The sequence below is a fragment of the Lagenorhynchus albirostris genome, chromosome 15 (genome assembly GCF_949774975.1).
Source record: "Lagenorhynchus albirostris chromosome 15, mLagAlb1.1, whole genome shotgun sequence".
Taxonomy (NCBI): Eukaryota; Metazoa; Chordata; class Mammalia; order Artiodactyla; family Delphinidae; genus Lagenorhynchus; species Lagenorhynchus albirostris.
The window spans coordinates 62,162,862-62,175,117 of NC_083109.1; the positions used below are offsets into that span (position 1 = coordinate 62,162,862).

General features: G+C 46.2%; 1 protein-coding gene across 6 annotated transcripts in view; it reads right to left on the reverse strand.

Annotated features, from left to right (window-relative positions):
- MYH11 (myosin heavy chain 11) overlaps positions 1-12,256 on the reverse strand; it is a 127,741-nt gene that overhangs the window by 61,561 nt on the left and 53,924 nt on the right. For all 6 annotated transcript variants that reach the window (XM_060122539.1, XM_060122538.1, XM_060122543.1 and 3 more), the window contains exon 5: positions 1,510-1,612. In XM_060122539.1, coding sequence (XP_059978522.1) covers positions 1,510-1,612 — 103 coding nt within the window. The remainder of the gene's footprint in view (positions 1-1,509; positions 1,613-12,256) is intronic.

Consider the following 12,256-nt stretch of genomic DNA (forward strand, 5'->3'; position numbering starts at 1 on the left):
TCCAAGATTCTCCAACTAGGAAAGCAGCAACCTTTCTTGGATTCAATTTCCTTTCTGTTTTGCTGCTTTCTTTTCTAATTTCTTAGAGATTCAGACATTTCAAAGTTTTTTAATTGCTGGGGCCGAGGTGCAGTCTTTAAAACTGTGTCTCGTGAGATACTGTCTGAGATGTGTTCTCACACAGAGAAAAAGGTATCTGGCACTTAGCAGCTGCTTGATAAAGATCAGTTACTATTATTGAGTATTACGATTACTTATCATCACTATTCTAGGAAAAGGAAAGGCGGTGGGAAGTGGTGTTTAACTGCCACGTGAACTTTGGCGCCATTTGTTCCCATACACGGTGCCAGAGACAGTGTGGGTTTCCTGCGTCTGTTTGAGGGAGGAAGGTTCCCCAGGCTACAGCCAGAGCCCACCCGAGATCTCCGAGGGCCTCCAGACAAACTGGCCTCTGTGGCTGCTCCAGTGTTGCCTCTGAGCCCCAGAAGCAAGATCCAGAGTGGCAGGAACCAGTGACACCCCAAGCCTTCTTCAGGCCTCCGCTCTGCCGTTCCCCCGCCCCCACCCCAAACCTTCACACAGAGGCGCTGGCAGGTCCTTCAAGCAGCCCCATTGCTTGTCGCCTCCTCTGGGACAGACGAGGCAGGGCTAAGACGGAGGAGGAAGAGAGGGATGGACCCAAGAAGGGATGATTCTAGAAACAGCCTCTTCTTTCCTTCTAAGGCCTTAATCAAACTGCATCACCATGGGTTGATCTGTATGATTATTTGATGACTGTCTCTCTTCCCCACGAGTCCAAAAGCTCAGTAGCTAGAATAAGAGTGCCTCACAGCCTCATCGCTGGACCCCATCCTGGCAGCGCCCGGCATACAGTAAGTAGATGCTCGGTCAAGGGCACTGGACCAAAGCCCATATGCTGAGTGACACCAATGTTCCCATCCCCTGGGGTTCCCATTTGAGGGACACACGGAGGAAGGACAGGTGTCCCTCAACACTAGGGAATTTCCAGAGATTCAGTTCAGGCAGTAGTTCTCCAGCAGGGGTGACCGTACCCCCCAGTGGGCACCTGGCAATGTCCCTAGAGACATTCTTGGTTGCATAACCGAGGGCAGGGGTTGCTACCAGCCTCCAGTGGGGAGAGGCCAGGGATGCTGCTAAAACCCTCCAAGGCATAAGACAGCCCCACAGTTACTCAGTCCAAAATGACTTTGGTGCCACGGTTGAGAAGCTTTGATGTCAATCAAGACTCCTCCTCTCATTTCACAGGACAGGACCCCTCAGGAGATGATCCTGGCTAAAGCGAGACATCACCTAGACCCAAACGGGCCCACCCAGGAGGAAAAGCAGCCCTCTGGTGAGCTGCCTGGGGAGGGGCAGTGAAGCACAGCCCTGAGTCCTTACAACGCCAAGTCCTGGCCTTCTTAACGGTGCTGTCTCTCCCTCGGTCAGCCCACGAGCCCGGGGGCCCATCTGCTAAGTCGTGGCCACAGGGCAGGAACTACCACTCACCGTGATACTTGTGTCCTTCTTGCCCTTGTGGGAGGAGGCCACCACGGCCAGGTACTGGATGACTTTCTTGGTGTTTTCAGTTTTCCCAGCTCCAGACTCGCCTCTGAAAGATACGGGAAAAGTGACCCACCGGAAACAGCCCCACACAGGTGTTCTGTGGGTACTTTTCCACAGTTCCGTGCCATTTGCCAGATGGGGAAACTGAGGCTCCCAGAGGGGAGGAGACTTGCCCACCACTGGCAGAGAGCTGGGCTGGGTTTTCAAACCCTGCTCCATATCTCAATCCACTCCTCCCGAGAGGATGCAGGAAAGGATGTAGATGAAAAGAGTAAAAGAGAAAACTGAGTTTTCCTAACAAGGTCCAAACTTGGGTTTATTTGGAACTGTCTACTTTAAAAAATAAATACTTCATTTTCTAGAGCAGTTTTAGGTTCACAGCAAAATTGAGCAGAGGTACAAAGGTCCTATACGCCCCTGCCCCTTGACATACACAGCCTCCTCAACCATCAACATCCCCCACCAGAGTGGTACCCTTGTAACGATCAATGAACCCACGCTGATGCATCATTATCACCCAAGGTCCGTAGTTTACATCAGGGTTCACTCTTGGTGTTGTACATTCTATGGGTTTTGACAGCTGTATAATGAAATGTATCCACTATTACAGTATCATACAGAATAGTTTTACTGCAAATTATCTATTTTAAAGACATTATTAGGGACTTCCCTGGTGGTGCAGTGGTTAAGAATCTGTCTGCCAATGCAGGGGACACAGATTCGAGCCCTGGTCCGGGAAGATCCCTCATGCCGCGGAGCAACTAAGCCCGTGCACCACAACTACTGAGCCTGTGCTCTAGAGCCCACGAGCCACAACTACTGAGCCCACTTGCCACAACTACTGAAGCCCACGCACCTAGAGCCCGCGCTGTGCAACAAAGAGAAGCCTCTGCAATGAGAAGCCCATGCACCGCAACGAAGAGTAGCCCCTCCTCCTGCAACCAGAGGAAGCCTGCACATAGCAACAAAGACCCAATGCAGCCAAAAATAAATAAATTTTATAAAGAAAAAAAAAAGACATTATTAGCCTTCTTAGAGATGGAATGATCAGGCAAGAGACTGCCTTCCAGGAAGGACATAAGTACCTCTCAGAGTACCAGGATATAAGTTACAACTTTTTGAAGGTCCCCTTACAAAAAAGGAGAAAAAGGAGAAGAAGAGGGAGGGGGAGTGGGGAGAGGGAGAAGGAGAAGAAGAAGGGGAAGAAGAAGAAGAAGGGGACGAAGGAGAAGAACTGATTATTCCATCAGCCACTGGACAGACATAAGCCCCTTCATCCTCTGGAGAACCCCATTCTAATGGTCAGGTGGCTAGCTAATGATCTCAGTCAAGTATCAAAGAATAAACCTGGTTGAAGTAATTCATGCTAAAGTGTAAATGACTGATAAGTTTAGATCAGCAGGGTGTTGTCTGTCTTATCAAAAGAGTACTCCTAGAATATGAGCAGTGGATTAAATGGCCTTCTCGAACCAGCTACCTCTCTTGGCCACTGGAGATCATGGTGGTGGAATTGTTTCATCCAAGGATTCCAGACACTGCCTCTGACTCCCACTATTCTCAGTGAAAGGGAAAGATGACTTCAACCAAATCTTTCCTCCCTTCTTGTCCTCTCCTCTGATTTTCATTTGGTTTTTGTTTTTCCTTCCTTTGCCTAGACTCTCATTTGCTGAGGTCACTGAATATTCTGAAACATACTAATTTTTTTTAAGTCTGAATTTGTCTACCCCAAGGTCGGTTCAAGGTTCTCCACACTGAACCACTGCCACCAGCGCTAGTGCAGTGCTTGCCCTTTTTCCTAATTAGGAAATAAAGAAATTAACTTGCTCTGCCGAGGGCCCATTAATAACTTTGCTCATGGCTAAACGGAAGAAAGAGAGAAAGAGGAAGGAAGGGAGGAAGGGAGGGAGGGAGGGAGGAGGGAAGGAGGGAGGCAGAGAAAGAAACATGTGCCCTGAATTGTCAGACGCAACCCCATGGGTCACCATCCGGAAATCAAGTGTCTGATCTCCAGGAAGGTTGAAACATGTCTCCACGTCTCACGACGATATTAACACTGTCCTCTCCCCTTTCCTAATGGCCTTTATTCCCAATGGTCACATTATTTCATATGGCCTCAGAGGCACTTTGTGAAATGGGAGCCGTGGAGGCATTATCTTTATTTTCTTGAGGAGGACAATTGAGTCCAAAAAAATTTTTTTTCTTTAATTTTAAGGAGAGAATTGACTTTTCAAGGGGAGTGGAGGCCCTATGTTAATTGTTTCACATGTATTATCTCCTTTACCTCCCCTCCCACAATCCTGAAGGTAGGACATATCACTTTCATGTTATTACAGAAGAGGAACTTTGGGCCAGAGTGGGTAAGCAACTTGCCCTAGATCACACAGCGAGGCAAGAGCACACACAGCATTGAAATCAGGTCTCTGGTTCCAATGCAGTCAGGACTCTTTCTATGACATTTCACAAAGTCATTCCATGACACAGGCCTAACCCTCTAGGAACTTGCTTTCTAAGGTCAGAGGAAGGGAATGGGGAATAGGAATTGATATTTCTTGAAAACCTACTCTATGTTATTGGGCTCAGAAATCTTTTTATTTAATCCAACAACCTAATGAAGGAGTCATTGATTATCCCCATCACCCACCTGGGGAAACTGAGGCTCAGAGAGGTTGAAGTAGTGTTCTAGGTCATAACTGCTCCTGCTATCACACAGATAGGGAACAGAGGAGTGAGATTTGAATGCAGGTCTGCTTGATACCAGAGCCCATGTTCTGCCCACTACACTTTTTTTTTCTTTTTTACACATGAATTTATTTTCAAACATTATTTAACACAAGTCTTACAAATATATCACATTAGTTGTGGAGGAAGTTAGATATTTTATAACTTCAGGGCTATAATTTGTTATTGGCAACAAAAGGCACAAAACCTCACTGCCAGCATGAGGGCACAGTTTGAAGCAACTGAAATCATACAAGCATTGCTTCATAAACACAGATTTTTGAGTGGCATAGTTTCAGAAAAGATTGATTTTTAAAGGATATTTTAATTATGCTCTAACAGGTGTTTGGAATGAAATGCTATATTGCAGCTATCCGTATGAAGGTTTGGTCAGCATTGATTATTCGGAATGTCTAGCTCTGCAAGAAAGCAAAAGGAAAGCGGTTTGAAATAGACAAACTCTTGTGGCATATAGTTTATATGACTAGAGGTTGTCATCAAACCTTGAAAACAGTCTTGATGTATTTAAGTGAAAGATGGTGGACACTAAGCTGTTATAGGAACAAACTATCCATGTAACTTATCCTTGGAAATTAAGTTACTGAGTTAAAGTTCTTAAAGACTAATAATAATCCATTTAGATCTTCTTTTCAAATCAGTTTACTCGTGAATGACTGCCATGTATTCATTCTAATTTGTCAATAAATTGGCATGAAAAGTTGGAAATTGATCTTTTTTTTTTCTTTTTTTTTTTTTTTTTGCAGTACGCGGGCCTCTCACTGTTGTGGCCTCTCCCATTGCGGAGCACAGGCTCCGGACGCGCAGGCTCAGCGGCCATGGCTCACGGGCCCAGCCCCTCCGCGGCATGTGGGATCTTCCCGGACCGGGGCACGAACATGTGTCCCCTGCATTGGCAGGCGGACTCTCAACCACTGCGCCACCAGGGAAGCCCCGCTAAGTCCTTTTAATCAGTCCAGCCTCAGTGGCTGGAAGGAGGTACCCAATGGCAGCTTAACCCCTCAGCCCCCAGCCAGGCTGGATTCATGGGTGTGTGACCTGTGCAGTCCCACGGGGACAATACTGAGGAGGGCCCTGTGCTTGATTTAATGCTCTGATGTTGCGATCTTGAATTTCTAAATAATTTTTTAATTAATTTTTTTTTATTGGAGTAAAACTGCTTTACAATATTGTGTTAATTTCTGCTGTACAATGAAGTGAATCAGCTATAAGTATACCTATATCCCCTCCCTCTTAGACCTCCCTCTCCCCCACCCCCCCATCTAGGTCATCACAGAGCACTGAGCTGAGCTCCCTGTGCTATACGGCAGGTTCCCACCAGCTATCTATTTTACACATGGTAGTGTATCTATGTCAAACCTAATCTCCCAATTCGTCCCACTCTCCCCTTCCCCCTCTGTGTCCACATATCCGTTCTCTACATCTGTGTCTCCATTCTTGCCCTACAAATAGGTTCATCTGTATCATTTTTCTAGATTCCACATATATGCATTAATATACGATATTTGTTTTTTTCTTTCTGGCTTACTTCACTCTGTATGACAGACTCTAGGTCCATCCACATCTCTACAAATGACCCAATTTCATTCCTTTTTATGGCTGAGTAATATTCCATAGTATATATGTACCACATCTTCTTTATACATTCATCTATCATTGGACATTTAGGTTGTTTCCATGTGCTGGCTGTTGTAAATAGTGCTGCAATGAACATTGGGGTACATGTGCCCTTTTGAATTATGGTTTTCTCAGGGTGTATGCCCAGTAGTGGGATTGCTGGGTCATATGGTAGTTTTATTTTTAGTTTTTTAAGGAACCTCCATACTGTTCTCCGTAGTGGCTGTACCAATTCACATTTCCACCAACAGTGCAAAAGGGTTCCCTTTGAACAAGGGGCTCAGCATTCTCATTTTGCATAATTTTACAAGTCAGGTAGGTGGTCCTAGCTCCTAGGGTTGAACACCATTTCTGAGTCCATTTCAGCCGTGGTCTGCCATTGGTAGAAAAGCCAAATTGCCTCTGAATCTCAGAGCTGTTCAGTCCCTGGTCCTCATGTGACTCCCACCCCTGCAGCCAGCAAAGTCCTCTGGATTTGTGCTGTCCAACTCCTATACATCCTACAAAGCCCAGTTAAGCACTGCCTCTATTTTGAGTACTGCCTCCAGCTCCCCAGGCAAAAGCAGTTCCTCTTTCCCCTGCAGCATCAATCAGCAGAATAACACAGTGGGCTCCAGGGCCAGACTGCCTGAGTTCAAGTCTCTGCTCTGCCCTATGTGACCACGTGCAAGTCATTTAACTACTCCCATGCCTCAGTTTCCTCATCTATAAAATGGGTATAATAAAAAGCACTTCTATGATTGTTATGAGGATTAAATGAGTGAATATATAAAACATTTAGAACAATGCCAGGTATACAAAAATGTTACCTATTGTTACTTTTACAACCATTTCTCTCCTAATGCTTATATATTCTGTTTATATCATTATCTTCAATATTCATACTATCATTAAAATACAAGACATATTTTTCTATTGTTTAAGCCAGGAGTCAGCAAACCATTCTGTAAAGGACAGATAATAAATACTATAGGCTTGGTGGGGCCTGCATTCTGTGTCCTAACTACTCAGCTTTGCCTTTGTAGCACAAAAGCAAATGTGGAAACAAATGGGAGGGGCTATGTCCCAATAAAACAATAAAAGAACAGACAGGGACCAGATTTGGCCCACCGGTCAGAGTTTGCTGACCTCTGGCTGAAGTGTTCCAGTGCTTTTCTGTCCATTTTAAAGTTCAGACTCCTCTAGAAGGCCTCACCCACCTCTCTCTGATCTCATATCCCACCCCTCACAAAGATGCCCACATCCTAATCTCAGGAATCTGTGAATACATTACATGAGACAAGAGACTTTTAAAATTAGATTAAGGATCTGGAGAAGGGATAATTATCTCGGATTATCCTGTAACCCAGTATAATCACGTGTCCTTATAAGAGGGAGGCAGGAGGGTCAGAGACAGAGATTAGGAGATACACTACTGGCTCTGAAGATGGAGGAAGAAACCACAAGCCAAGGAACGTAAGCAGCCTCTGGGAGCTGGAAAAGACTAGGAAACCGAGTCAGCAGGTTGTTTTAGCATTTATATCCACTTACCTAAGTAGCATTATATCACTAATTTTTGATTATTCATTGTTAAGCATCAAATGTTGATTTCTCATTGTGGAAGATGATAATTTAGCCCCTGTTTAACCCTCTCCTCTTTCCCCATAGAAGCAATGTGGTCGCATATAGTATTTCCGGCTAGATCAACACTCAGGGTTTGCATTATAAAGATGATGGCAACACTGCACACAGCTGGGCCCCTTTGTCACTGTGATTACCCTTCCTTCTTGCCTAACTTTGATTTCCCCTAGAATTAATAATTACCTTGTCTTAGTGTTTCCCAGTTTTCTATCTCTATACATATCAGCCCCAAACTTATTACAGATTTTCTAAATCTTCTCTCAATGCATTTCATTGTCTTCACAATTAAATCGTCACCTGAAACTCTTATTTATCTGGTTCAGCACCAGGACTCCCAGGCCTAGCACCTGCTTGGTGCCGGTTGGTGCAAAATAAGTATTTGTTGCCTGAGTCTGTCCTTTGGCCTTGGGAGTTTGCTGTAAGGAACATTTGGGGGAAAAAAACCTGGAAAAGCACTTTTGAAAAGCAGATAGCAGGCTCTATTTTCAAGACTATGGCAATTAGAATTCCTTAGCACCTGAACTCAGAACCCATCATTCACAACTCTAAACGTGCAGAGAAGGTTGTGGAGCAAAAGTCTAGAAACAATGCGGTTACTGTTACTATCTGTTAATACTGTGAATAATTCTGTTAATAACATGATTTGTTGACATTGCTTTTAATTGAAGGAGAGGCTAACTTTCAGTTAGAAGTTTAAAATGTATGTTTGTGCATGTAGAGGTATATGTTTGTACACACACACACACACACACAGAGTCATTCTCATTGTTCACACTAGTTATGCTCTATGAAGCCACTGCAAACACTGAATTAGTGATCACTGAACCATCGTCGCTCGTAGGGGAAACACACAGATAGGTTCCTTTGAGCTTCTGGTCCCAAAATTTTCATCAACCAATCACTATAGTATAACTGTTTTATGTGTGTTTCTGTTTAAAGACACTTTACTTAATATATTGTTGATTCATTGACATTGAACTCATGGCCAACAACACTGTAACTCATGCCTGAAGGAGACTCATCTCATACACGTATTTCCTCCATAAGGCACATCTCAGCCTTCCTGCCCTTAGGAAAACCAGACAGCACTTCGGCACTACACTTGGTGGACGTTTTAAACAGCAAAATAACTAAAAAAAAAAAAAAAAAAAAAAAGCTACAAAAATTCAAAAGCGTGGCACTAAATATGCCACGAAGAGGACCCTTGTTTACAGTCTGAGCTGAAACAAGAAGGCCGAGTGTCACCTTGTTCCGCCTCAGCTGGGAATGTGTGCGTCAGGGGACCCAGATTTTAGCTCTGCACATGTCCTCGAATGACCACGAAAGCACCATGAGTATTGAATTAGGGGTACAAATAAATGTTAGCAAATAGGTAAACCTGCATATATGGAATCAGTGAATAATGAGGATCAATTGTGTGTGTGTGTGTATTTTTTTTTACATTTTTTAAGGAATGGAAACAACCAAAATTATGATCCATAAGGGTTGATAAAATAAAATACAGCATCTCCAGGCAGCCACTACTATATATGATCAGACAGAATGCACTCTAAAATATACTGTTGGATAGAAAAAGCAAGGGCAGATAAGCATATGGTGTATACAACCATTGTGTTTTATGAACTCCAAAGTTCTGGATTTTCTTGGGGAGGGACAAACCCAAGGACCTCTGGTAACACTGGGTCGACATTCTCCCAAGGGATCGATTGTCTGTGGCAGAATCACAGCTGTTCCCTTGAATGGATACTGTGGCTTTCCAATTTGCCGCAGTCTTCACCACTCCCTATTGCCACTCCCGGCCCACTTCACTCCTTTCTATTACCTGCCAGGCTCTCCTAGGCATTTGCATTTGTAGATCCTGGTCTGGGGTTAAGATGAATATCTCTAAACAGACAGCTGTAGATTCACTGGCCATGCCTAAAAATGCATTGATAAAATACCCATAGGCATGGTTATTATGCATATTAATAGCTACCATTCTTTTTCTGTTACCCTATACTTTCTTCTTTGGTTTCACTTAGAATGGCTGGGGGCTTAGTGGAAATTTCAAATGTAACTTACCAGTAGCACTTGTGTTCACTGTGCATTAACACGTCATCAGGCACTGTGCTAAGAGCTTTTTATGAATTAACCCATTTGTTCCTTACAACCACTCTGTGAGGTAGGTGCAGTTGTCCATTTTCTAGATGAAGAAACTGAGGCTCAGACAGGGTCAGTGGCTTTCTGTAGATCATGTCATGAGAATATGACAGAGCTGAGACCAGGACTCTGTTCTTTTCCGTCTAGCACACAAGCCACCCCCAAAATGAAAACCTGGTCTGTCTGGAGCCAAAATGTCCTCGTGTCGCCTTGCTCAGTGCCTCCAAGTGTTGTCACAGCATCACTTAGGAGTGAAAGGGACCCAAATGCCCCACTATCACTTTACTTCCTCAGCCAGGAGAGTCAGCTAACGGTCTGAGGACCCCAATCTCTGGGTGGGCTCACTCCCAGCCCAGGCTCCCCGGGAGCCAAGACTGGGGCCCCCTCATTAACCCCTGCATCCACCAGGTAACCTGAGAAGTCTTCCTACCACAAGGCCTGCACCGATGGGTCAGCAAACTGGAGGATGAGCCAGACGCCCTCACTGCAAAGTGTGCGTCAGAATCTCCAGGACCCTCCAGTCCTCCCTGAGTCACGCTTCCCGCCCTTCTGAGCTCCCAGTGGGCTGTAGCACCCCAGCTCCCTCCCTCTGCTGGTGGAGGTTCAGCTCCCAGACAACCCCCTCTAGACCCCCACCCAGAGCAGACGGGAGTGCACAGCTCAGACACAGCCACCCCTTCAGCGTCCCCTGTGTAGACGACCCTTGACAAGTGTTTCCAAGCCCCGCAGCTTCACAGTCGCCCAAGACACTAGATAAAAACACAGGTTTCCCCAGCTCTACCCCAGATCCACTGAGTCAAGAGCTGCTGGGGGTGAAGCCAGGCCATCCGTCTCTTGAACTAATGGCCCAAGAACTGACGTGCAGCCACGTTTGTGGAGAGAGGTCTAACAGAGCCCACACTGGACGTATCTGAGGTGGTTTTACGCAGTTCATGGTCAAGCAAGCAGGGCTCAGCAGAACTCTGGTTGATACTAACCACGGCGCTGCATCAGAACCCCAGCTGCCAATCACGGGCACCTGCACTGTGCCAACATCGTGCTCAGCTCCCCCCTACACGGCTCCTTCAATTCTCTCAACAACCCTGGGAGGTGGGCACAACTGATACCCCCATTCTACAGATGAGGAGACTGAGGCTGGGAGGCTTAACCAACCTGCCTAAGGACAAATTGCTGGCGTGCAGCACAGCGGGAAAGCAAACCTAGATCTGTGACTCCACAGCCTCGCCAGCTAAGCACAGCGGCCACTCTCCTGAGGCATCTGCGCCCCTTCAACACTGCACTGTGTTATCAAAAACACCTTTAAAAATCCTGCAGGCCTCTGCCAGAAAGTGTTTCTCCCTCTTCTTCAGAAACAGGGTGGAAGGGATGAGGGCAGGTGGGGTCAAAGTAGGAAGCCTGGTTGGGAGCGAAGGCAGGCCGTGGGTGAGGCAACCAAGGCAAACCCCTGGGAAGCCTGCAGTTTTCCAAGAGTCAGCACTGGCCCCAGGGAGAGTGACAGAGGCACCTGTTGGCCTGAGTTGTCTCCCCTGAACGGGAGAGTCGCCTGACAACAGCATCTCCTGCCACTGAGTCCCAGTCCCCCAGACCCTAGGGCATCAGTGCTTATCCCCAAGCGGCACTCTGGCCTCCTTGAATGATCAGAAAGATCTGCTCTAACCTCTTGTCCATACGCTTGCCCCAGCCTGCAAGGCCCTGCATGACCATGTCCCCGACCACATCCTCCTACCCTTCTCCTCCCTCCCTGCGCCCCACCCACTCAGACCGTCTCCGACCCTCAAAACACAAGTGGTTCCCACCTTAGGACCTTTGCCCTTGCGGTTCCCCACCCGAAACTCCTCCCCCAAGTCCTCCTCGGGGCTTGCTTCCTCTCATCACTCGGGTCTCAGCTCATACCCCGAGTGGTTGAGCCAGGGCGGACAGGCTGCAGCTCTTTTCCTCCAGATAGATGCGCTAAATACGAAAGATGCCAGCCATTCCTCACCCCCTGATGCCACAGTCTGTGGTGGGGCAGGGGATGGTGGGGCTGTGGCTGGCTCATCAGTGAAGGCCAGCGGATGAGGGTTGGGCCCTCCAACGGCCTCAAGAAATTTAGGTCCAAGTCTCACTATTGACAAAAACTCGCTGTGTGCCTCTGGGCAAATCTCATGACCTCTCTGATTTCCTCCTCTATAAAAATGAGGTAACTGGACTTGAGCAGTGGGTTCTCTGCTCTGCCAGGACACACGTGTTAGTCATGACATATGAATATCTAGCTTACAGGGCTTGCTTGGTTCTTAGATATATACATAGTAGTCATATATATGAGTATGTGTGTCTGTATATATAGATATACATATTCATATACATACACATATATATGTAACACTCACAACAACCCTATTAAGTACCATTAAGTACCATTATCATCATTCTTACTTCCCCACTTTATAGTGAGAACACGGAGCCCTGGAGAGGTTAAATTTGTACCTGAACCTACAAGCTAGTGAGAGGCAGAGCCAGGATCGAAACCCGGGTGGTCTGGCTTGTAACCCCCACTCTAAGGAGGCTTTCAATGACATAACTCGGTGGACAGTCCCTT